This window comes from Gopherus flavomarginatus, chromosome 9, assembly GCF_025201925.1.
Source record: "Gopherus flavomarginatus isolate rGopFla2 chromosome 9, rGopFla2.mat.asm, whole genome shotgun sequence".
In the NCBI taxonomy this organism is placed as follows: Eukaryota; Metazoa; Chordata; order Testudines; family Testudinidae; genus Gopherus; species Gopherus flavomarginatus.
In genome coordinates this window covers 75,916,347-75,943,485 of record NC_066625.1, presented here as the reverse complement: position 1 = coordinate 75,943,485, position 27,139 = coordinate 75,916,347, and the positions used below count along the sequence as shown (strand labels likewise).

The 27,139-nt window shown below is 41.0% G+C and overlaps 1 protein-coding gene across 1 annotated transcript in view; it reads right to left on the bottom strand.

Annotated features, from left to right (window-relative positions):
* The window catches only part of TMC3 (transmembrane channel like 3), an 88,581-nt gene that overhangs the window by 10,297 nt on the left and 51,145 nt on the right, over positions 1 to 27,139 (bottom strand). Inside the window, exons 2-14 of the mRNA XM_050967844.1 lie at positions 22,013 to 22,179; positions 20,502 to 20,645; positions 17,949 to 18,024; positions 13,432 to 13,513; positions 11,406 to 11,512; positions 10,543 to 10,641; positions 10,298 to 10,440; positions 8,179 to 8,326; positions 6,157 to 6,200; positions 5,852 to 5,999; positions 4,812 to 4,921; positions 4,564 to 4,642; positions 3,773 to 4,027 (exon numbers count right to left, since the gene is read on the bottom strand). Coding sequence (XP_050823801.1) covers positions 3,773 to 4,027; positions 4,564 to 4,642; positions 4,812 to 4,921; positions 5,852 to 5,999; positions 6,157 to 6,200; positions 8,179 to 8,326; positions 10,298 to 10,440; positions 10,543 to 10,641; positions 11,406 to 11,512; positions 13,432 to 13,513; positions 17,949 to 18,024; positions 20,502 to 20,645; positions 22,013 to 22,170 — 1,593 coding nt within the window. The 5' untranslated portion in view covers positions 22,171 to 22,179. The remainder of the gene's footprint in view (positions 1 to 3,772; positions 4,028 to 4,563; positions 4,643 to 4,811; positions 4,922 to 5,851; positions 6,000 to 6,156; positions 6,201 to 8,178; positions 8,327 to 10,297; positions 10,441 to 10,542; positions 10,642 to 11,405; positions 11,513 to 13,431; positions 13,514 to 17,948; positions 18,025 to 20,501; positions 20,646 to 22,012; positions 22,180 to 27,139) is intronic.

Below are 27,139 nucleotides of genomic sequence, written 5' to 3'. Positions count from 1 at the left end.
GGTTGTTTTTAATGCATTTTTGATTAGTGCTGAGAAATACTGCCTCTTAACACCAAGAGCATAACCACTTAAGGATAAGATCACAGTGCTCTGAAAGAGACACACTGGATCTATTTATTATGATAACTTGTATTTGCGAGTGGCTATCCAAGGTTCATGGGACTTTAACAGAGTCTTAAAAAATACACAATTCAAACCCATAATTAAACAAGAAAACTCCAGCCCCAAACAATTCTAGCCCATACATATATATATTTTTTAAAAAGTCAACCAATTATAAATAACTACCTCATTCCTTTAAGAACTCCAATCATCCAAATCTTTCAACTGCCCCCAAAAACAAGATAATAAATAGAACCTGTAGGACATAGTTACACTAAACTGGCTGGGTGATGCACTATGACATGAATATTCTCCTTACCCTACAAGAGTGCAGGTCCTAATGATTTCAATGGCAAGGAGAATATCAGAATAGAGATCTGCCAGACAAATCCAGAGGGAGAATTTTGTCCCAGAGGATTAAACCAGGCTAAAGAACCATAATTTTTGTTGTTGTTTTTTAAATAAAGTGTTCTTGCTTGATGAACACGATTTGTTGGGGAAGAATCAACATGGCTTTTGTAAAGGGAAATCATGCCTCACTGATATATTAGAATCCTTTGAGGGGGTCAACAAGCATGTGGACAAGGGTGATCCAGTGAATATAGTGTACTTGGACTTCCAGAAAGCCTTTGACAAGATTCCTCACCAAAAGGCCCTTATCCCATGACTGCTTTGTTTGCATAAGAGGGAAGGTCCTCACATGGATCAGTAACTGGTTAAAGACTAGGAAACAAAGGGTAGGAATAAATGGTCAGTTTTCAGAATGGAGAGAGGGACATAGCCGCATACCCCAGGGGAACTGTACTGGGACCACTGCTATTCAACATATTCATAAATGATCTGGAAAAAAGGGTTGAACAGTGAGGTGGCAAAGATTGCAAATTTACTCAAGTTAATTAAGTTCAAGCAGACTGTGAAGAGTAACAAAGGGATCTCACAAAACTGGGTGACTGGACAAGAAAATGGCAGATGAAATTCAGTATTGTTAAATGCAAATTAATGCACACTGGAAAACATAATCCCAACTATAAATACAAAATGATGGGGTCTAATTAGCTGTTACCACTCAAGAAAGAGATCTTGGAGTTATTGTGGATAATTCTCTGAAAACGTCTGCTCAATGTGCAGCAGCAGTCAAAAAACTAACAGAATGTTAAGAACCATTAGGAAAGCGAGAGATAATAAGACAGAAAATATCATAATGTCACTATATAAATTCATAGTATGCTCACATCCGGAATACTCTATGCAGTTCTGGTCACCCCATCTCAAAAAAAGATACATTAGAATAGGAAAAAGTACAGAGAAGGACAACAAAAATGATTAAGGGTATGGAACAGCTTTCATATGCAGAGAAATTAAAAAGACTGGGATTGGTCAGTTTAGAAAAGAGATGGCTAAGGGAGATATGATAGAGGTCTATAAAATCATGACTGGTGTGGAGAAAGTGAATAGGGAAGTGTTATTTACCCCCTCAGATAACACAAGAACCAGGGGTCACTCAATGAAATTAATAGCAGCAGGTTTAAAACAAACAGAAGGCAGTACTTCTTCACACAACACACAGTCAACCTGTGGAACTCGTTGCCAGGGGATGTTGTGAAGGACAAAACTGTACCTGGGTTCAAAAAATAATTTGATAAGTTCATAGAGGATAGGTCCATCAATGGCTATTAGCCAAGATGGTCAGGGATGCAACCTGGTGCTCTGGGTGTCCCTAAGCCTCTAACTGCCAGAAGCTGGGACTGGAGAACAGGGGATGGATCACTTGATAATTGCCCTGTTCTGTTCATTCCCTTTGAAGCATCTGGCACTGGTCACTGGCAGAAGACAGGATACTGGGCTAGATGAACCATTGCTCTGACCCAGTATGGCCTTTCTTATGTTGTTTTTGAACAAGGGGCTAAACAACGCAGAGGCCCATTAACCCAATGAGGTTCAGGCCACTAGACTGGAAGTGTGGCACTGGTAAATGAAGTCCTTTAAGACCAAAACACATTGAGACATAATAGAGTTATATTACCTTTCTTGGGGTCGATGGGTGGGTGGAGCGTAGTTCAAATTTCCCCTTAGTATTTTTGTTCCATCATCAACAATCCAAAATAAGGGCTACAAACAATGCTCAAATCCCAACCTCTCATAGGGGCAATCTACCAACAACCATTAGCCCAGGAGAGATCCTCTAACCAACCAGGGACAGACTTTCACAGCACTGCCACTGATATGTGGAACTCCCACCCCCCACCCCCTCCCAAATTTGAAAATATGCAAATTTTGCCCATAGGGCAATTTATTGCAAAATTTTCACACAGTTCTAGTTGCAATGTGCTCTCAGTATCCTGAGCGTGTGCTGGATGGTTGCTCAGTCTAAGGCCTTGTCTACACTACAAGGAAAATTCAATCTAAGCTACCAATTTGAGTTACGTTAATAGCATAACTCAAATTGATGTAGCTAAGATCTACTTACCACAGGGTCCGCACTACGCAATGTCAACAGGAGATGCTCTCCCCTCACCTCCCCCCCTACTCTTCTCAATCTGGTGAAGTACAGGAGTAGACGGGAGAGCAATCTGCGGTAGATTTAGCAGGTCTTCACTAGACCTTCTAGATCGACTGCCAATGCATCGATCACCTCTCGTTGATCCCCTGGTAAGTGTAGACAATCCCTAAGAGTCAAGATGTGAACAGTAGTATACCCCTATGAGCTTGATGCACCAGGTCTAGCTGAGCTAGGTTCAATGCAGGATCTGGGACTGGAGCAGGAAGAAGGGCTCCAAGCCATCTTTCCATTGATTTGACCCTCAATCTGACTAGAGACCAACCCCTGTCAAATTTAGAGTCTCCTAATGTCTGAAACAGCTGCAGAGGTTCCCTAGGGACTGTTCCTCTGGATGGCCATCACCAGATAAGTATGCTGTGCTGTCCTCTGCCTCTTCCCAGTCCTGAACTGTCCAAAAATGCCCTCTATGCCACCCAAGGATTCCTTTTGCCCCAGGGGAATGTCAGTTGCCCAAGTAGGGTAGGCACTTACGAACTATGAGGACTGAACAAGGACCGAGGGAGTCTGACATTCGTCTTACTTCCAAGATTTTAAATTAAAAAAAGTAAGTGGCAATGGTTACCCGGGGTTTTCTATGAGATTTTCTTACTCATTCCAGCTCCCACTAATGTCTCTCTGTCAGGCACCTAGCAGGGCTGCAAGTACCAGAGGGGAATTCCCTGCAGGGACTCCACCAGCCACCCTGGCACTGCTGTGGTGGTGACTCTGAGTGCAGGGGGATTCATGCTCCTCTGCATTCTCAGAGATGCCCTGCTTGGATGAGAGAACCCCCATTCTGTGCCTCCTCACTTGTGCACACTAACTGGCTAAGACAAGTCTGATAAAACAGCTGGATTTGCTGTCTTTGAATCTGGCATATAAATAGTAAATCAGGTGGGCTGTCACTGTATAAGGGCAGAAGTTCTACCAGGTGAACTGAATGGGAGAGTTGGTCAGAGAGCGACAAGAGGTACTACTTATTTTAGATCCATGTCACTCTGTATATTCTTAGTTCTGGCCTTGATAAGGTCTGTGGAAAGGAATATAACACTACCATGTGATTTTTAATTTGTTAGTAAAGCAAAGCAGCGTATTTGGTCTATTTTTCTTAATAGGAAAAAAGGGACTTACCTGACCAACGTACGTTTCCCAGCACTGATCCTTCTGACTTTGCATGTTGTAGGGATAGGAAGTTGTCTTGTTAACGAGCACAACAGGTATTGTATAGTTCTGAGTATGACTCTTTTCCAGAGTCAACGTGCTGTTTCCCTTAATTCTTATATCAGGGACAGTTGTAGATAAGTTGTCTTCTTCGGGAAGGGTTCTGGTGGCTAAAAAGGTGGTGGAATCTATCCAGTTACTTGTACTGCTGTTAGCTTCAGCTTCCTGGAAGAATGGAACAGAAGTTTAATCTAAATTTCTAAGTGTTACATTTTCAGCTGTGGTCTCCAACTGCCTGCAAAACCGTGCAGATGTCCATGCATCCAAAATTGCAAAGGCACCGATTTATGTGCTCAGCCATATAACTTCATGGATGAGTTAGGTGGCTAGGCACCCAATTTTCTGATCTGTATGTGCAAACGATCTACTAGTTTTGTAGGCAAAAAACAGGAAGTTGGTTTTAGACCAGGTTGAAATATTTGGCCTAAAATGGTGACCTATTTTACCGAAGTACTTAAACGATGCACAGAATGGCTGTTTGTGTTATTTGTCAGCATCCCTATAGATCTGAATTTCTAGCTGACTGAAAAGATTTATAAATGAATACCACAACTTATCTTCTAATCAGAGTTCCACTATATTTTAATAGGTATATTTTGGTTTCAAAACAAATTTATTTTGGACTTTAAATATGCTACAATAAGAGTTCTATGTGTAAAAGTAGCTATTTTAAGACTCATAATAATACCAGCAATACTTACAGCGATACTCATGCTGTCCACTTTATCCAACAGAGCAATAATTAAACTGTAGAGGTTTCCCAGATATAAAACCAGAACCCTGAAAACAACAAGCATAGTCTATGGGACACAGTCATCCAGCAGGGTTATTCTGAAGACTTCTATTCATGTTCTACATTGGCTGAAGTAAAATGTGTCATTAATACATTTCTTTCCTCCCACCAAACAAACAAACCAAAAACTGCTTTGATACTGAATATGCCCTGTACCTGGCAAGCTGAAAGCGAAGAGTGGTTCTAGGGTGATACATCTCTAGTGCTGCCACAAGTTCAAATGCAGAGGGTGCAATCATAGTAATTAGTGAAACAACAACACTCACCTACAGAATAGAAAGACAGTCTTTATGATGCTTTTTCGTATCCTTTTTTGGGACTTGAAGAATTCTTTGCTTGCTGATTGAACTCTTGATGATGCACTAGAAATACTTAGTGGTGATTGTGATAACTCAGCAAATTCTACTTTTAAATGCATCATTGACAAGAGTAAGGACATTTGTGACCCAGAATTCTCGATCTGGAATATTGCTAAGAATCCTCCCACCTTAGTAACTACGTTATAGTTTATGTTATTATAGAAGTATTACTTTTATATTAACAACAAGAAATCTGAAGATAGTGTTATTCTCTGATCTCACTTGTCAGTTGCTATCCTCAAGCTAATGCTTTTCAAATAGTTGTTACTGCCCATGGACCATTGTTTGCTTGGCTCTTATATGGGTGCATAGAAAGCTGCCTCCTTCTACAGCCTATGTAAGGCCCAAGGAGAATTGCAGGCCCTGTGCCCTGAGCAACTACTAGACTCCCACTAAGTGGCCACTAAGAACCCCTCGCTATGCAGGGGAAGTGGTAATTGTGTATGGCATCCATGTAGCTGAAGCTCCATCCCCATGTTTCCCCTAATTTACTCCCGCAGCCCTAAAACTCCAGTGCAATTGATGCTTGCAGAATTGTGCTCAGTGACGCATAGGAAGCACACTCTTCCTTCGTGGGTCTCCTCTAAGGCCCTGACTTTGAAAACAATTATGCATGTGTTTTAACTTTACTACCAGGAGTAATCCCATGGCTTCTCTAAACCCATCGGGGGGCTGCTGGGCAGAGTTTGGCCCCATACTATGGACAGATATCAGCAAAATCAACAGTAATTTATAACCAGCCAAGAGGCTTGTGAAGACTTTGCAGAACACAGAACTCTAACCAGAATGCACAATTACAAACTAACAAAGAGGCCAAATACAGCTAACATACTGTACCTCATTTTTCTCCCAAAGCGTCAGTTCCTTTTTGGTATGCTCTAATTTTTGGGATCGATCCACAACAAAGTAAATGATGTAAATACTTCCGGCAAGTGAGAGAAGCACAAGGATGTTTGCAATAATCCTTAAGCATATTGTCACAGCCCTGGAAAAGAGTCACACAGCAAATGCTATAGATGGGCCATCTTGGACAAGTAGATGTTTCCTGTATATTTTTTTAGGTCATAAAACAAACAAGTCAACATTGTGTTATCTGCATTTAAACAGTAGTTTTGAAAATAGCCTCAGCCATGTATACCTACAGGTTTTTGCTTTTCTTCTTTTCCTGCTCTTCCAAAATAGCTTCCTTGAAAGAAACACAGAATTACCATTTTAGTAGCATTCAGTAAAACCAATAAACATTTCCTCTACCTGTTACAAACCACAAAAGTTAAAATGATCAGATCCTGCACTGCACTGGGGAACAGCTGAGATACGGCTTTGTGCTTCTTTACTTAATAAGCAAACTGCATGCTGTGGGTTTAAGCAGTGAAGGGGATTTGGGGGGAGCAAAGACATTAAGAACTTTATCACCCTCTCTTTCCCGGTGTATGCTATATTCACTCCTTTCTAACACGTTCATTGTTTAGATCCCAGTCCTGTTCTAGGATTCATTAATGTGGACCTGTGGGTTGTGTTGTCTCATTTGCTTGAATAGGACTGCACCTGAGGTCGCCACTAGCAGATATTAATGCAGGATAGGACCTTTAGATTATGAGTTGTTCAGAGAAAGGACACATCACCTGTGTGAGACAAGGTGGCTGAGATAATATCTTTTATTGGACCAACTTTTGTTGGTGAGAGTGACAAGCTTTTGAGGTTGCATTTCAGAACAGCTCAGTGTAATGCAAAAACTTGTCTCTCACACCAACAGAAATTGGCCCATTAAAAGACACTACCTTACCCATCCTGGTCTCTAATATTCTGGGATCAACACAGCTACAACAACATTGCATATATCTCTTGCCTGTTTCCCCTGAGGCATGTAACACCCACATGTAGATGTTACAAAATACTATCAGCATAGGTCATCCCAGCATTTGAGATACAAATCAAACTGTTTATTGGTTTGTCCTAGACAATTTGGAGTCATTTGGACAAAGGGCTTTTAGTGATGAAGTGCCAAGGTTATGGAATCAATTACTTCTGGATATTAGGAAAGCTGTGTGTATTTTTAAAAATCTAAATGGAAAAGATTCATGTTTAATGCAGCTTTTAATGTTGATCTAGTTATAAAATGCCCCTGAACTATTTTGGTGAAAGTACAATATAAATGCATATTATCAGGTTATTAAAAGGCTCCTGATTCAAAGATTCGATAGAGTTGCACCAAGGATGCATTTGTCTCAAGATTTTAAACTCCAAACAACACATGTAATTAGGGGGTTAAGATGCTGCTGTTGGAACATCGCACAATAGATGAAATGGAATGACATTGTTGAAAAAAGTGTCATGTGACAAAGTGATGAGAACCCTCTGATTTATATATCATGCCTGTTAACCATAACTCCTGTCATCAGTGAAAGGTGGGTGCAAGGATCAAGTGCATGAAGCAGCAGTAAGATATTTGATACTAGCCCTCTGCTAGGTAATCAGAGTCAGAAACAAACACAATGCACAACAGGAAAGAAACAGTATGGAATAGAATGGATGAAAAAATCACTCTATTTACAAAGCAACCAACCTAAACCAGGGGTGGGCAAACGTTTTGGTCCGAGGGTCACATCGAGGTTGCAAAACTGTACGGAGGGCTGGGTAGGGAAGGCTGTGTCTCCCCAAACAGACTCGCCCCTGCCCCCTATCCACCTCCGACCCATCCAACCCCCCCTGCTCCTTGTCCCCTGGCTCCCCCATCCCGAGACCCCCCGGGACCTCACCCCTTATCCAACCACCCCTGCTACCTGTCCCCTGACTGCCCCAAACCCTGCCCCAACAGGCCCCCAGAGACTCCCACACCTATTCAAATGCCCCCTGTTCCCTGTTCCCTGACTGCCCCCCAGGATCTCCTGCCCCTAATCCAACCCCCCTGCTCCCCACCCCCTTACCATGCTGCTTAGAGCACCAGGACTGGCTGCCACGCTGCCCTGCTGCCCAGAGGGCTGGTGGTACAGCAAGCTGAGGCTGTGAGGGAGGAGGAACAGCAGGGGAGGGGCTGGGGACTAGCCTCCCCGGCTGGGAGCTCAAGGACCGGGCAGGACAGTCCTGTGGGCCAGATGTGGCCCGTGGGTTGTAGTTTGCCCTCCTCTGACCTAAACTACACTTTTGCTCAGAGTCTCGTTGCTTACCCTGATACTATTAACTATTGCAGCAGCTTTGCTTTCTGCAGCCTCTGGATTTCCTATTAAATAGTCCCAAGCACAGAACACTCTCCAGCAGAAAGTATAATTTTCATCAGAGGCACTTGCTAGACTCATTCTTGAGTTCTTTGCCATTCTGGAAAAGAATAATAATAATAAATGTTAATTGTTGTAAATGTGTGACGGTTTATGTGATGTGAATTGGCTCACAGGTGTCTATACCACAAAAAATAATCAACATTGGAATTAACTGGCATCTTTGTTGGCAATCTCCATAGAGAACCCAAGAACAGAGAAAGATACAGAGACTGAACTACTCCTTGCCCCTAGGAACGCATACTCCAATTCTGAGTTGAAGCACATTGGTTGGATAGTATGGGAAAATGTCCACTGCTGCCTGTTTCTGATAGAAGACTTCAGTCTCAAGGGCTGTCCATTGTATACCTTTCACCAGACTAAATTCACTTTTAAAACCTCTGTGTAGGATCTGATTGGAGAAAAGGTGTCATGGCAAGGTAAGAACATTGTCACTATGGTCAAGAGATAACTTGGCAAAAATGTGATGATCTTACACAGACTTGATGGCTATCCTTTATTATGAATGCAGATAACAATAACCATGGCACAGTAAAAAGACAACTGATAATCACATGAAAAATCTAATGATACTTTACTCAGCTATTGTTTTAAAAAATAGCCCTCCCGTCTCTGGTGAGTAGACCTTCGTAAGGATGTAATAAATAATAGGTCTTTAAAGGAGCTAGGTGATCATTACCAAAAAACTACCTTGACAATATGAAAATAAATTATCTTGTTTTAATCAAAGATATTGGTGCTCTGTTTTTTTCAGAATATTAAATATGAGTTTGTGCTCTACAATACATTAAATGAGACCATGTTTCTCTCTAAGTATCTTAGAAAATAATTAAATAGGTAGAATTTTACTGTACAGCAAATAGTTGGTTCAATTATCTTCATTGGATCAGCGTTGAAGTCACAAATTCAGCCACCTCCTCCTTTTCTCTGGACATTTGGCCCATCTGTGTATGTAGTAGCCATATGGGCCTACCAGCGTATGCCATTGCCATATTCCACACATGTTTCACATAACACAATACAATGTGCAACTGGTGTGGCTTACCAGAGGCTAATAAGAACTGTTTCACCTCAGATAGGAAATGGTAGAAGGGTCACAATAGATGGGCAAACAGAGAGTCAATGACCTAAGGCGGCATCCTTTGTAGATAGAGAAAAGCAAACCTCATCCAGAACCTGAATGTGTAATCAGTGTGTGAACCAGTGTCCAAAACAATGACCACCCTGACCTAAAATAACAGATCTAATGAAAAAGGAGTGATAGTTTTTGTGGCTGACACAGCTATTACAGCTCATATTAAAAATCCTCCTGGACTGCAACTTATCAGACAATTAGTTACCCTGAGAGGAAGGGAAACTGTATGGAGAGAGGATAAAGTGACCTTGCCCCACTAAGTACTGCATGTTTCTAGATTTATGGTCAGCACTGGCAGGCCCTCTTGCCTATGTTACTTCCAGTCCTTCTACCTAAATAGCAAAGGAAATAAATAGGCTTTCATAGGAGTACTGTGCACTGTACCAGTTCAAGCAATACAAATAGTTTTATGACAGCATTCTTATATTAGTATTTAACTGGATAGGAATCTTAGTACGGCAAATGTACAGGTAGCAATTTAAGTTTCTTGTCATAATACTTGTTCTGGAAGAATGGAGGCCTGATAAAGTCCTCAGTGAAAATCAGGCCCTACATCTTCAGTGCACTATACAGACGCTCACAACACCCCTAGAGGCTGCTAAACATTACCCTCATTTTATAAACTGGGAAGCTGAAGGAGAGAGGGTAAGTGACAGCAAAAGAACAAGCTATGATTAGAGCTCAGCAGTTCCTGGATCCCGGTCCTGTCCTTAATCTACCAGTAAAGGTGCCTCTTTGATATTAACAGGCTTGAATATGATGCAGAAGTTACAGAATTAAATCCAGGAGGAGCTCTTTGAGGGAAGGGGAAAGAATATAACACAGACGGCTTGACTCTATATCTCTGGGCAAACACCAATAGAAGGGAAGCATTACTTTTTTAAGAGGATGATGAAGCTATAAGCAAACACTGCCATTCCAACAAGGAAGTAAGCCAGAGGCAGCCGATACCCAGCTTTACCAATCTTCCGATCTCGGCCATAGTAGCCGTAGAACAAAACAGAGTACTGGAGATAACCCTGCAAAGACAACATACAGTCAACATCAGCACCCACACCTGACTACATTAACACCTGAAGAATTCATGCAACAAAGCAATGAAGTGTGTTTTTAAGCCTTGCCCCCAGTGACCAGATGGTGTCCAGGTCCTGTGCTGATGCAAACTGCTCCTTTGGGATGGTCTTGCTGATGGTGCTTCCAAATGGCGCTCCTGCCAGGAGCTGATAAGAGAGAAAAGGTCTTAAAAATTGTGTAAGGCAGACAGTGCTACCACATGGTCTGTTGAGCACAGCCTGAAACAAGCCGCAACAAACTGCCTACCTGAGGGGAAGTATCAGAAGTACTATTATTTTCATTCATTCTAAAGTAGAAGCATAGTGATAAATTCTGCATTCAACTCCTGCTGAGGTCAATGGGCGTTGGCCATGTATATCTGATAGCAGAATTTAGCCCCTGAAGTCTAATTTTTAGATAAGTTATTACTGTATAGACATAAGAGGTATTAAAGCACAGTATAATGTATGGGGAAGATAAATTTTTAGATCATGTATCACACCGATGTACATTAAAACCTGCTTCCTACTATATTAGATTGGTGTGCTAGACTTTTTCTTTTTATACATAAGACAAGACATAAGGGCCAAAAACTGAGAGATGCTGAGCACCGATTTCTCCAGATAAAGTGAAGAGAAGCTTCGGGTGCTCAACACATGCTCTGCACCTTGCAGGATTGGGTCCCTAATATCAGCAATCAGAAACATCTACATTACATTGGTATGTTGGTAAAATGTCACCTGAGACATTAATGGCAAGTTTCTCTCCTCCTCTGGCAGAAATAGTGCTCAATGGAGGAAAGTATTTTAAATCATTTAAATTGTACACTCGAAAAAAATCATGTATGCCTTTGAGCAGAACATTTATTTAATTCAGGAAGGGAAATGCTACAGTCAATGTTTTTCCATAGATATTGGAGATACGTCCTAACCTCCGGTAAGACCACAAATGCTCCTGTCATTATGGTAAGCACAATATTGATTCCAAATAGCCATCTCAAAAAGATGAAATAAGAGGCAACTCCGGATCCAAAATGACCTGAAACCACAGGAAATACTTATATCAGCTGTGAAGCCTGTCAGAAACTGTATCACTTATTAATGAAGTATTATTTGATCATTAAAAAAACACAACACTTTTCCTTCTCTGCAATGCACAGATCAAGACAGAGAAAATGCTATAACATCAATAATACAGAACTGTAATATAAACTGCTATTCATAGATTTAAAAATCACAACAATATTTACAAGTGAAGTAGTTATGATTACAGGAATCTTCTTGGTTCAGGTTATACATAGCTTCTTATTTGCTGTTTATGCAGAAACTTACATCAAAATGCATGTGTAGCTATTAGTAGTAGTTAATCTCACCTGTTTAGTTCGGCATCTAAGAACCTGGCTGGAAATTTAATAAGATCAGTCCTTTTTTAAATGTGATATTTCCAGTATCTCCTGATTTTGTCTGGACTGAAAATAGTTCCAATTCTGATTTTCACAGTGCATCTTCATTGGCTACAGCAGAACTACTCATAATTCATAACACCATTAAGGAGCAGAGAATCAGGCCCTCTTTGTTTACAATTTTATTACACAAAAATTCTGATTTCCATCACTGTCCACATGATCACAGTTGGTCCTAAGTATTGCAGAGTTTGTGCAAAGCAAGTCACATGGGGCCTCAGACTGACATCCACAATCTCTATTACATAAGTGGGAGTATGGACACCGGCACACGACTGGTTGGGTCAGAAATGTTGGTCATTAAGGTGATGCAGAAGTGGATAAATGGGCAGTCTGGGTGCTTGTAATTTCAAGAAGGTCAGAAGGGTTTTAACAACTAGGTGTGTGGTGTGGAGGCAGATTGTATTAGGCCCTCATTACATGTCGGGAAGGAATACTACACCATGTAGACAGGGAGAATGTTTGCCTGTCATCTGGGAGGAGCAGGAAGAGCTCACTGGTACAAACACTGCTGGCTTCCTTAGTTGATACAAACAAGGAGCAGTGTAAAAAGTCTGAATGGTCTGATCCGAACATTCATTTTACAGCTAAATAAATACAGTAGTTGCCAATAAATTGCCAAAATTATGAAGCAGTTTTATCCATGTGAAAATATCTGCAATACAGAAAAATCCCTTCCACTTAGAACAAGATTAGAGCTAGATGTGAACATTGTCAGGAAAATATATTTTTCCAATTTTGACCACTTTTAATATAGCTATTAAAGGTGGTCAATCACAATACTTAGCTCTTAATGGTGCTTTTCATCCACAGATCTCAAAGCACTTTATACTGGAGGGAAAGTTTAGTTTTTAAATACAGACTATATGTGAGGTCTTGGCTCTCGGCTCCATTCCCTTTGCTTCTAACAGAGTAAGTGGAGATTCTCTGCTTTAGGAGAATTTCCCTTACATAGCTGGCTCTGTGACATCTGCTCCCAGCTTGCTGATGTAAGAGGCAGGTCAGGGATGGACAAGAGTCAAAAGGAAATATGGCCTGAACTGCCACTGTCTAAATTATATAAGGTTTCAGAGTATTATATCAGAGGCCAAATGGCTGGATAGATGGGCTTGATCCAGCTTTCCCACTCCATGTCCTGTGCTGAGCACATCTTGGGCCAGACCCAATACAAACAGCTGGGCCTATGTCTGTATTGCAAAAATACTTCAGCAGTTTATAGCGCTACAGGGCCTTTCAAACTACAGTTGCCACACTGTAGTAACATTATACTAGTATCACTAAAGACTATCATTGACAAACAAATGTGATATTTAACACACCAAAAGTAATAAATGTGTTGACTTTTTAATGACAACCACACTACTTGGATGAAACTTTGAATGTTTTTATAATATTATTATATATTTCACTAATTCAGTGAGTTCAAATATAACCCTTAAGCCTAGTATTTTAGCATGGTTTGCATTGCACAATCCCACTATATCTTCATACTTACTTTCTATTTTCTTTATTCTCATTTCCCAAGGAATGAAGATTACCATAAAGTTATATGCAAGCCGAACAAACTTCTTCCAGAGCTAAGACAAGGGCAGAGAAATAAGAGATTTGTAACTTTTACACATAAAGCAATAATTGTCAAAGTATTTTGTCCATGTAAAGCATCTTTCATCTAGTATCAGAAAGCATGTTATAAAAAACAACTAAGAAGTTTCACAGCACTCCTGTGAGGTACGTAAGATGCGTAAACAGAGTCAAGGTAGGGGCACAGACAGTCGTGAAACTTTCCAGAAGTCAGAGAGCCAGGTATAGAACCCAGGAATCCCAACGCCCACGTGAACACTCTAACCACTAAACCACACATGCATATATAAGAGAGAAGTTTTAAAGATCTTAAGAGAATACATACAAAGAGCATTTTCCTCCTCTCTTTTTATATCTGGAACAACCACTGAGGGTACCCACACAAAAACACAATATATTTTAAATTTAGACCCATTTGAAATATATCTGAGATATATTTTAATATATCAGCACATTATTTGTCTGAAGCTGTATATATTAACAGCAGCACAGAACCTTTAATGCTTTGCATAAGAGTTACATTCTTAGTTGAAAGGAATTCCTCATGTAACATACCTCTAAAGTCTTTGCCCACACTGAGGATAACCCCCTACCTCTGTTTTCAGCTAATGCAGTTAATCCTTTAGTGCAAATGGTAGAGGTTTGGGCTTCAGTGCTCAAGATTCCAAGTTCGCTGCTGGTAAGAATTGTTACACTTACATCTCCTACACCGTAAGAGCTTTGCTGTGGCACATGTATGTCAACAGAACAAGAAACAAGGCTGGCTCCAGGCACCAGCAAAGGAAGCAGGTGCTTGGGGTGGCCAATGGAAAGAGGTGGCATGTCCAGGTCTTTGGTGGCAATTCACTGGCGGGCCTCTCATTCCCTCTCAGAGGAAAGGACCTGCCACTGAATTGCCGCCGAAGAATGAAGCAGCACAGTACAGCTGCCGCCGAAGTGCCGCCGATCACGCCTTTATCTTTTTTTTTTTATTTTTGGCTTCACCACTTGGGGCAGCAAAAACGCTGGAGCTGGCCTTGACAAGAAAGATTTATTTTGCTTTGATGTAGGGGATCATGCCTTATTTTCCCCCTCTGCCTACTCTGTGGAGACCCTCCTTTTGGGGAGATGCAAACATTGCTCTCTCTCTCGAGCTCAAGTTCCATCTACAGAACAACCTCAGGGATAAACTCAAGGACAGTTGCACAAAAGTGATTGAGGGCACCCTATGATCCTTAGACAAGAAAAAAAGATAAGAATAAACTAAACCTGTGACAAGGAAAATGAATATTTAAGCAAAGTAAAGAATGCATCAGAGAGAGAATGTATGAGAAGATGAATTTATGAGCACAAAGAATTTTAAACAGATTCAGAAATTGTTACAAGACTAAGCCAGCATTTATCACAGTGTTAATATATTTTATTAAGGAATCTTACTGGATAAGAAACCAGATTTCTTATTGAATTAATACATAACACCTAATTTCAAATGTATAAGAATAAGTAACTCTGAGCCAAGTCCTAATTCTTCTTAGAGACAGTGATCATTAATATTTAACTGCAGCATAATCATGTGGTCTCAACTCTATGCTTGAGGATTTACTTTAAGCGCTTTGGACACATTTTCAAAGGGACCTCAACTTAGCCTCTAATTTGTGTGTGCCTAATTATTTTCATAGACAGACAGATTTTTCACACAGAATGGCATTTGCATGTGCAAACGAGAATGCACAAGTGACTGTGTGCACAACTGAGGACAAATTTTGAAAGTCCTTGAAATAAAAATATTACCTTAAATATGCACTCAGATTATTTCATGCCAGTAACCTCTACTCACAAAACATTATAGTAACTTTTCTTATTTAATTCATGAATAGTAACTTTACTAGCTATTGTAAATTGGCTATATGCAAGTACAGTATTTTATCAGGTAATTCAAGATAATATCATAGACATTGTCTTATGCTATCTGCTTCTGTTTCATCAAAAGTAGAGAAATATTGTATATTCTGTTCATTGCTGAATTTCAGGATGACAACAACATTTATGTACATTAGTCATTTTTAAACACAAATTTACAGTAGATCTAGTTATTTTGAATATATATATATATATATATAAGCAAATGGCAATATCAACATATTACAAATAGTCTAATCTGCTAAAGCCAAAGCAGAAGCAGACTTACATTTTAATTAATAAATGCATCAATCTACATGGTCAAAGTTAATTAATTTTTATGATGCCATTAAGGTGTTATTGCAAGAATTAACAGATGCTATGAACTGCACCTAAGTCGCTACTTTAATTGGAAGGCAGCGTTCATAAGGCTGGAAAAGGGATCAAGCAACTTGTACAGGTTGCACTGCAGGTATATACATTATATATATCTGGATGTCAATCTAAAAAAGCTTCGAGTAGCATTGATAAAAAAATAACTTCTAGTCCTGCATACTGATCACCTGAATAAAAAGGAATAATAATTTTCATCTTCATAGTCAAGACTCTGAATAATTTTTATATGAACAAACATTGATTTATTAGTTTTAATCATAATGAACAAAACTTCAGAAGTGATCTAATCTAATTGTTAATTATTGCTAAAATAATATTACATACCATTTGCCAGCTTTTTTTTTTTTTTAAACATGGCTACGGTGATGGGTGCAAAACCTATGGAAGGGTTAGTAAACCCTTACAAGTTGCTAATTAAGTATCCTGCTCTCAGGATATTCAACCAGTGAATGCTTATTCTGGTGGTGTAATGCTCCTATTGTGTATTTCATGATTTGCCAAATGGGTTATCAGTCAAAATTGTTCTGGAAAAAACTGTCTAAACCTGTCTCCCTAGTTTAAAGAACAATTCATCTCTCACACTTCTGCTGTTGAATTTAACCCTTTACCAAAAAATAGGACTTCCTAGTTTCCCTAATTCATAGTCAGCAAGCTAATGCTATTATGCCAAACACAATAATTACTGGTAACGAACTTCTGAAATATATAGATGTATTCAGAACAGAGACAAGTAAAAACACACAAGATGGATAATTAAATGAGATACCCAGAGACTTTGAGGACATTGTGAAGTATAAAGTGAAAGCCAAAATTTTGTTACAATCTAGCAAGTATTAACTAAAAACAAGTCCAAACTGTGCAATTTAGCAGGTGTTTGTGTGCTCAAAGTCCTTAGGCACTCAAATCTTTCAAACCGGGTGAAATCTTGGCCCCATTGAAGTCAATGGCAAAACTTCACTCATAATGCCTAATGTATGTGTGTGCATGGGCTCGCCCCCACAGACAGGCCAATAAAACACAACTTACCACTATCCAGGAAGGTTGTATTTTTTATCAACTCTTTCTGATGACATAAGAACAAAGCAAAAGTACTGTTGTTTATGTGTCAACAGAACAACAGATAAATATTTAGCCTTACATTTTTTAGTTTGGTTATCCTGAATTTTATATTCTATTACACACACACACGCACACACACACATCCCACAGTACAGTACAAGCACATCATTAAGTATGTAAATGCAAGCCCTCAAAAGTTAGGAAATATCAGAATTGAGGTTGCCCGTGCAACCTTAATTCAGTCCCCTTCTGTGTATGCATTATGATACAGTCTTTAATTACATGATCACATTAGGGTTGCCTGGCACCTGTCTGGTTTTCAGTTGGACAGTCTGGGTTTCTGCTTGTGTCCCTGGATGTCATCTGACAAGCCCTGATGTCTGTTTTTTTTAATCTGTGGAAAAGGTGGCAACCCTAAGTGGAAGAAAGGAGGCAATGCAGCAGCAGCAGCAGCTGCCGCCAGCTCCAAAGCCAGCCTGCAGCTCACAGGTGACAGGCAAGGTGGCCTCGGCCGTGCTGGTGAAGACCCTGTGAGTGATAGGGGTGGGACCTTGGGGGAAGAGGCGGAGCAGGGGTGGGGCCTGGGGAAAGAGGCAGGGCAAAGGCTGGGCCCCAGGGATCTGGTTACCAGCCATTAGAAAAATGGCAACCTTTGATCACATACTATTTTCCCATAGGCTCTCTACCATAAGTGTTCATAACATTACCTTGAAAACAAAAAGTCAGAAATACTTCTCATACTAAATGACTGTACTTGGGCCCCTACTTCAGCAAAATCACTCTTTATAGAATACACATTGTTTGGCTCCTGTTCCCATCACCAACCTTCTGGCAGACACTCATTATTTGCTGGTGTATTTGCAAAGAAAAAATACTCATGTTACCGGAACAATGCCCATCCCTCATACATCAAATTAGTTTGCAAAAATGTAATTACTAAATTCTTAATAGAAAAAAGAAGCTTATAACTGGATTTTTCTTCCACACAATTCTTGAACTGGGGAGCAGTGTTTCACAGAAAAAAGGTACTTCTGAAAATGAGAATTCCAGATAATTGTTAGAGGAGAGAGCTGTAGTTTTAATGAAAAGCAGACGTACCTCTGCACCAGCTGCTTGGTAACCTCTTGTTCTAGTGAGCCTGCCTTCATATTTCAACACAATCTCCTTAGCTTGTCTGCAGAAGAAGACAAAATCTTTATTTCATGTAACCAAAAATCTTACTACTCTCTGAACTTGGGCCATACCACACATAGATGAAAGTTGCCAAGTAATGGGAAATATTGTCACAACAGACTACCTGCCCAATCCTGAAGTCCTTACTCAGGCAAAACTTCATTTATTTAAAATAAGAGTATTGCTAACAATTTAAATTAATGGAAGTTTTGTCTGAGAAAGAACCACAGGATCAGATCCCAACAGTTTGCAAAACAAACGTAAGATTTTCACTTTAGGGAGAGCTTCAGTAACATTTTTTCCTGTGGCCTGCTCCCTGGTTTCTAGAATTTTTTTTGTAAAAATGTAACCTAAATTTTCTCAAAGTAAGAACAACATAATACCTCATTTAGTTCAGTTTATGTGGATACCGACACTTCTATTGAAAGTATAGTCTAAAGCACAGGGTTGATCAATATAGCAATTGATTAATATTAAATTACTGGTTCCATTTTAATCAGAGGTATTGGACAAGATATGCATACAGGCCTAATCCTGCTCCAGACCACACCTGGAGTATTGTGCCCAGTTTTGGTCCCCACACTACAGAAGGGATGTGGACAAATTGGAGAGAGTCCAGCAGCAGGCAGTGAAAATGATTGGGATAGGGCCAGCTCCAGTGTTTTTGCTGCCCCAAGCAGCAAAAAAATAAATAAATAAATAAATAAATAAATAAAGCAAAAAAAAAAAAGCCGTGATCGGCAGCAACTCTACTGCCGCCGCTTCATTCTTCAGTGGCAATTTAGTGGCAGGGACTGAGGGACTTGCCACCAAATTGCCGCCAAAGAGACAGACGTGATGCCCCTTTCTGTTGGCTGCCCCAAGCACCTACTTGCTGCGCTGGTGCTTGGAGCCAGGCCTGATTAGGGGGCTGGGGCACATGACTTATGAGGAGAGGCTGAGGGAACTTGGCTTATTTAGTCTGCAGAAGAGAAGAATTAAGGGGGATTTGATAGCCGCCTTCAACTACCTGAAGTGGGGTTCCAAAGAGGCTGGAGCTAGGCTGTTCTCAGTGGCAGCAGATGACAGAACAAGGAGTAATGGTCTCAAGTTGCAGTGGGGGAGGTTTAGGATATTAGGAAACACTATTTCACTAGGAAGGCGGAGAAGCACTGGAACGGGTTACCTAGGGAGGTGGTGGAATCTCCATCCTTAGAGGTTTTTAAGGCCCAGCTTGACAAAGCCCTGTCTGGGATGATTTAATTGGTGTTGGTCCTGCTTTGAGCAGGGGACTGGACTAGATGACCTCCTGAGGTCTCTTCCAATCCTAATATTCTATGATTCTATACTTACACTAAAGTTATGGGATTTTTTTACTTTTGTGGGAGCTGAATAGGGGCCATAGACAGTCAGACAGGACAGGAACAGGGCATTTGCACATCCACGAAGGCAGCTTGGGTTTAGCTGCAAATTGTGGGTTCCCACTCCAGGGATATGAGAAAAGTCTCCCTTTGCTTCTCAAGACAAGGCAAAGGTGGCCTGAGCGATGAACCTTCCTTGTTAGTAAAGTGCCATTCCAGCACACAGTGAGGTGACAAGGGAGAGATTTCATATAAAGGAAAAAAAAAAAGTAAAATCGAATGCACAGTGAAAAGACTGATGCAGCTTAGATAAGATATTGGAGAAAGTTATGAACTTTTCGACTATGTTTCAAATTTGGAACCATTAATGCTTATCGCTTTAGACTCTATGGTCACGATGATACTACATTGCATGCTGTTAACAGTCTACATGTACCTCATTAATGTGCAAACATGGGTACTAGTCTTTGGTATTTGAAACATAATTTAAAAGCTGAAGTGCCAAATTCTGTCTCCTTATCCAATAAAGCCTCATTACTTTCAAACATACCCAACCTGAATTGTGCGAAGTTGTGCTGTTTTTGACAGTGTTTCACAGAGCACAAGGACAGAATTTAGCTGATCACATATTGCTGAGTATCTTTGACAGAATGTACAATACATATGGTGATATCACAGTGGTCTTTCCTGAGCATTCTAATGCAGAATCATTTAATATTTTTAATATTCCAAATGGCTCAGGAAAAGCTCTGATCACCACTAACCAACAATACAAAGCTTCTGAATTTGGAGCCCAAAACAAGGCTGAAGTGTAAAGAATGAAGAACTGTATGATACCTAGAGCACCCCGTAGATGCTGGGCAAAGAGAAAGCTATTCTGGCCTGATCCCAAGTTCAATGAACACGTACAAAAACGCGCTGTAATCAACTTTTAGAAGCTTTTTAATTTTCAAAATCTTATGATTCCCAACCTTGTACTACTCTATGATGGAGTAGTAGGAAGATAGCTGCTGCATGGTTTTCTAGCGATTGTAAACCATTCCTATGCTCACACCTAATTTAGGTTAACAAATCTGTGAGACTTGGAAAAGCAGTAATAAATGGGGGGATTGAAAGTGTCCATGAAAACTCTTATTACCTGAGTGCCCTCAGCTTCTGTCTCATGGCCCATGGTCTGCAACGGATGTTTGCCATGATCTCTTTTTGAAATTGTATATTCTGGAAGATCTGCTCTGGGTCGTTGCTGTCCACATTTAAATCACCATTATCATCACCTGAGTTACTGAAGAGACCCACATCCATGGGGGACAAACATAAAACAAGTTATTCCCATTCAGAACTATAGCAAAGAATAGACACACATGCAATCTGGTCTATAACGACAGCATAACAATAGGAGACCAGCAAACTGGAGGGAGGATTGGGCTGATTTCTCTGCTGTAGGTGGAGTCACTGCTTTCCTTGGCTACTCCTAGATTATCACTGCCAGAGATGACATTTATCTCTGTAGCTCAGAAAAATACTTCTGAAGAGCAATTTTTTTTTGCCTTTGGAATGCACCAGCTTGCACTCTGTGTCAGGTACTTTGGGGTACCCCTGTATCCCTCAGCAGGAATTCAAACCCTCCAGCTTCCCACATTTCAAATCATACAGCTCAATCACCATGCTGTCCCGTTCATACACTCAGTATATTTTTCAGGAACTAAGTGCTATGTAAACATTTCCTGCAAGTGCACTTAATACAAATGTATTTGCCATATGCAGCACTATCTTTTACTTTGATTGTGATTAGGATACAGTGTCTCTTTGTTAAAACGGGGACAATAAATGCCTAGAATGCTCTAGCCCTTCAATCCTCCACACTGTGAGTACTGGGGATTAACTGTGGGACCTCATTACAGGGGCATTAAGAATAGCGCATCCCTGAAAATGAGACATGTACCCAGATACTGGTTTCTGCAATTATCTTTTTCTGATGTTGTTAGTGTATGTGTTGAGCTAAGAGGTGCTTAATTTGTGCTAGGGCTTGCCAGGACTGAGCCCCGGCACCTCTAGGCTTGACAGTTCATAGCCCTGGAACCTCTGGGCTTGCTGCATTCGTTGAGAATGTAAAAAAATTACTTGAACCCCGACATCTATTTCATTACAAATTAAGCAGTAGAGCTAAGGATCTCAGCCCCCGTCTGTAACGCATACTGTGTACCGTAAGTGAAGAACAAGCAGTGCTCACGCTTACAGGGGAGCGTGTCTAAAAGCTCCAGCCATTAAGATTTTCCTTTAGAAACAATATAAACAGAATTGCAATGCTACATGAAACAAAACCAACAATTTAATATCAGCTTCCCACATTTGCAGGGAATACTACCCACTATAACTTCCCTGCAGCTTTGCTGAAAAATGGGACACCTTTGGAATTACTCAAATAAATCCCCTCTGGAGATGATTTTGGTCCTGTAAGGAACATTAAAAAAAAAAAAAAAGGATTTAAGGAAAAATATAACGGAAACTTTCCTCTATCTCTTCATGTTCTTATTCATCATTTGGATAGATTGTAACAGAAAATGTAGAGGGGTGATGCCTCTTTTCACCCAGATCAATAACAGTTTTATCTAATTTGCATTACAAGTGGAACAGAAGAAAATCTCTCACCTGCGGGGTGGCTCCTTGTACGCATACATGTTGGCATGCTGCCTCACACTTTTGTGCCTTTTGCAGGACTTTGTAGTTTTCACGGCAGCAGACCCACTTACTGTTGTCATTCTGGCAATACCTGAAGCTGTGTTAGACCCAGCTGCAGCAGATGGCATTCTGGAAGGCTAGAAGGAAGACTTAGGCTCTCAGGTGAAGTACCTTAAACAGCAAACGTTATTATCTGGAACTAGAGAGCACAGAATGACTCCCGAGCCCTGCTGAAGCAGAACGCTACTCGCCTGCAGCTGGTGCTCCTAAGAGTGGGAAAAACCTGAAACCTGGCAACACATCGATAGTCTTAAAGTGGCAGTACACAAGAGGCTCAGTCTGGTATCCTTGGGGCAGTCTACCTAGCTTCCCAGAGTGTGTCTGGGCATCCTGCAGTCCAAAATCCAGAGCACAGATGCCATTGCCAAGTATGATAGTGACTAATCTCTAGGGTATGTCTGCACTGCAATAAGCCCAGGATTCAAACTCAGGCTCAAGTCTAACCACTTCCACCCCATTTGTTGACACAGAAAATTGTGCTAACCTTCAGCTCAGACCCCAGGGTCCCAGGAGCCCCCCCAGTGGTGGAGGGTCCAAGCTTGAGTCAAGCTGGGACCCAGGGTTCAAGCCCTGTTGCTTTGCAGTGTAGATGCAGCTCCACTGGATTCATGCTCTGGGGGTCCACTAAAAGTATTCTACAATCCCATGGACTGACTTTCTGTGTCCTCTGGACAGTCAAGTTTGGAGGACAGTCAAGTTTTTCCACTTTGCATCATGAACAAAGGGCTAAAGAAGCCACATTTTGGGAGGCTACCAGGAAGTCTGGGATACAGGTAGTTGCACTTGGGCCTGCATAATGCAGTGCAGATGCTGAAGCCTCAGTTTGGGACCCAGTATTCAACAATTCCTAACTTGGGGTTACAAATGAGTGTAGACGCACAAGTCCTAGGTTAAGAAATCCAGGATCTGCTAACTTGAGGGTGCTCCAGTGGCTCAACTGGCTACCCCTAGTACTTACAGAGCAGTGCTGAGTAGAGACATGCTGAAGTTGTGAATTCACGTCTCACCTGAAGCCCTGGTTTTCATTAACCAAATGGCTTCTACTAACCCTGGGCTTACATTGCAGTGTAAGCGTACCCTTAAAGGGCCAGAACCCACATCACTGCATTGAGATGAAAGCACAAGTTCGTATTAACATCTGAGTAATACAATAAAATGCACTGGCCAGGCTGCCAGAGTCTCTGCCTCACCATCTTGCAAGAAGACCTGGGGCAAAGTAGAGCTGTCAACATTTTTTCTTTGTTTTTACTAACAGCTGAAAATACGATCTCGTTTTCCCACACAACTTATGGATCTTGAATTTTCCCCATTGGGGCAGACTTGGGCAAAACGGAAATAGACTCTGGTCTACTGACAAATCCTCCCTCTCTTCTGGGCTCCATGCTGCAAAAATCCATCATGCTAACACAGCCATTGGGTGTGGGAGTTGTGGAGCAGAGCTGCCAAAGCACAAAAGTCTGTAGGGCATTTGTTAGAAACAGCTGAGAGAGCATTACCTGGTTCACCAGCCTGACAAGCCTTAGGCAAAGACTAAACTGATTTCTAAAGCAGGGATCCCAGCCGATCAAGGCCCCTGTAAACAGCAGGTACTCTTCCCGCCCCCTTACGATTTCAGAAAAAGTTTGGGAGAAAACTACCAAACATGGCCCACGGTTAATGTCATCACAGTAGTGGCGGTTGTGGGATAGACCTAGACAGGTACGTGGATCCATTGGCCAAAACATGGTCCACATGGGTCGGTGGATGTGCAGTGGGCATGGTGGTTGCAATGGCCTGTGTGCTGTAGCAATGGCTGCAGAAGGATACCCTGAAATTCCCAACTAGGGAAGGAGGGAGGATTCTGTCTCACCCTCCCCTTACAGAGTCATGACTAGGGCTTTACTCAGGAATCTAGGATCACACCTTTTATTTAGCCCATTTGTTCAAAGTAAGCTCTGATATTTAACCTCTGGAATCACATATCACATCAGTCATGGACCCAATTGATTCAATTTCATATCAGCGCAGGCCTAGGATACAGCAGCAAGCCTAACAAAATCCATACATTAATACAAGTACCTTGTGCAATACATATATGTAAATATAGCATACAAACATGACACGGCATTTGTGATGCTTCCTGGTGGTAGCCACAGTTTCAGGGCGCCTCGCTACTATCTGTGCTTGCTGCATGTCAGAATACCACCAGTCTGTGGCAACACAACCCCTGCCTCCCAGGCCTCCACCACTGGCCCTGCTTTTGCTTTACAGGTTAACAATAGGAACACACCAACCCCAGGTCCTCCAGCCATCCCTCTAGAGTGCCCAGTCCTGACCCACTGGACACACATGGAATTCCTAGATCTTCTGTTCCCAAAGAGGACCAGCTCACCACAGAACACAACTCCACTTAAGACACAGTATTTAGATTTGTTGGTAAAGGAAGCAAATATATGTTTTTTTTTAAACAAAGAACAGAAATTCAAATAGTAGCAAGCAGAAATATTAGCAACAAAGGGTGACAAATAAAACAAAATCATAGCATGCATTCTAGACTCTAAATTTAAATAATAAGATGTTGTCATGTCATAGAGAACAAAAGTTCACCCTAAATTCTGCCAGTTTATTACAACCAGGTTTCGCTGTGTTCTTCCGTTCACGAAACAAGCATACTGTCCTCTTGCCTCCCCGGTGGAAAGATCCAGAGTTCTGCTCTGTCAGTCTTGTTATAGTCCAAAAATCCTCTGTCTGCATCTGCAACCAGGATCCCCACCCTCACTTGTGTTTTTCTGTCTAGAATCAACCCTGGAGACTGTGCAATTACCTGATTAGCATTTTGCTCAGACTGTAAATGGGTGCCCGTTGTGAACTATACAATACTCAATTTATATGTTGATAGACAGATACATAAACGTTTCTTGCCTGAAAGAAACTCGTTTCTCACCTTTTGATGACTAGCCTCAAGTCGCAGACCTTAAGAACATAATTTTCAGTATACACACATAACTTCTTATATATTATCCATACCTATATTTTACCCTGAGTAGGAAGACCAGTGTGACACAGGCTTTCATTAGACACCTTTCATGATACTCTTTGGTGAACTACTATGTGGATATCAGACACAGGGGAATCCCTGATGCACTCTAGTGCCCTCTGCCATGTGGCCACAAGAGCTCCCAGGGTTACAGCATTAATAGCCACAGGACACAAGTCTCTAGAAAAGTGCCTGAGATTATAGGGGTATAGTCCTCAAGTACCATCCGTGAAAGCTGTCTACATGTATCTGGGAAGAATTCAGTGCTTGAAGATTGTACTGAAGATAAATCTCAGCCCCTCCTTACCTTAATTCCATTGCGTCAAGGCACCATGGAGAACAAATATAGAGGGACTGTCTACAGTGTCTTTGCTTTGCAGACTTAGAAATCATTTTTTCTCTCAGCACAAATCAAGAGTGTGAAGAGGAGCACTTAAAGAGATGGAAGGCATTGTAAGTGATGCATTGCAACAAATGTAGCATATTTAGACTGATTTCTTATAACTGTGATACTCTGAGAATATGGGGGTTAGATTTTCAACCTCAGATCCAACTGCTTTGCAGTGCCACAGCATAGCATTCCTCCAGATCTTCAGCTGACCTAGATGTCCCTATGACCTCTGTCTTTTTCAGAGTCACTGTTGAACAAGATACAGTGCCCCCCCCCCCCATTCCTGTAAAGGTGACCTACATTCTTTGCTCCTAGATGTATGACTTTGCATCTGGATGCATTAAAGCACATGTTATTTGAATGAGCACAATCTACCAAGTAATTCCGCTTGTTCTGTGTAACTGAGCTGTCACTATTTACAGCTCCACCAATCTTATAGAATCATAGGACTGGAAGGGACCTCGAGAGGTCATCTAGTCCAGTCCCCTGTACTCATGGCAGGACTATATTATCTACACCATTCCTGACAGGTGTTTGTCTAATCTGCTCCTACAAATCTCCAAGGATGGAGATTCCACAACTTCTCTAAGCAATTTATTCCAGTGCTTAACCACCCTGACAGTTAGGAAGGTTTTCCTAATGTCCAACTTAAAGCTCCCTTGCTGCAATTTAAGCCCATTGCTTCTTGTCCTATCCTCAGAGGTTATGAATAATATTTTTCTCTCTCCTTCTTGTAACAACCTTTTATGTACCTGAAAACTGTTATGTCCCCTGTCAGCTTTCTCTTTTCTAGACTAAATAAACTCAATTTGTTCAATCTTTCCTCATAGGTCATGTTTTCCAGACCTTTAATAATTTTTGTTGCTCTTCTCTGGACTTTCTCCAATTTGTCCACATCTTTCCTGAAATGTGGCACCCAGAACTGGACACAATACTCCAGCTGAGGCCTAATCAGTGCAGAGTAGAGAGGAAGAATTACTTCTTGTGCCTTACTTAAAACACTCCTGCTAATACATCCCAGAATGATGTTCGTTTTTTTGCAACAGTGTCACACTGTTGATTCATATTTAGCTTATGGTCCACTATGACCCCCTGATCCCTTTCTGCAATATTCCTTCCTAGGCAGTCATTTCCCATTTTGTATGTGTGCAATAGATTTTTCCTTCCTAAGTGGAGTACTTTGCATTTGTCCTTATTGAATTTCATCCTATTTCAGACCATTTCTCCAGTTTGTCCAGATTATTTTGAACTTTAATCCTCTCCTCCAAAGCACTTGCAACCCCTCCCAGCTTGGTATCATCTGCAAACTTTATAAGTGCACTCTCTATACCAGGGGTAGGCAACCTATGGCACGGGTGCCGAAGGCAGCACGCAAGCTGATTTTCAGTGGCACTCTCACTGCCCTGGTCTTGACCACCGGTCCGGAGGCGGGGGGGCTCTGCATTTTAATTTAATTTTAGATGAAGTTTCTTAAACATTTTAAAAGCCTTATTTACTTTACATACAACAATAGTTTAGTTATATATTATAGACTTACAGAAAGAGACCTAAAAACGTTAAAATGTATTACTGGCATGTGAAACCTTAAATTAGAGTTAATAAATGAAGACTCAGCACACCACTTCTGAAA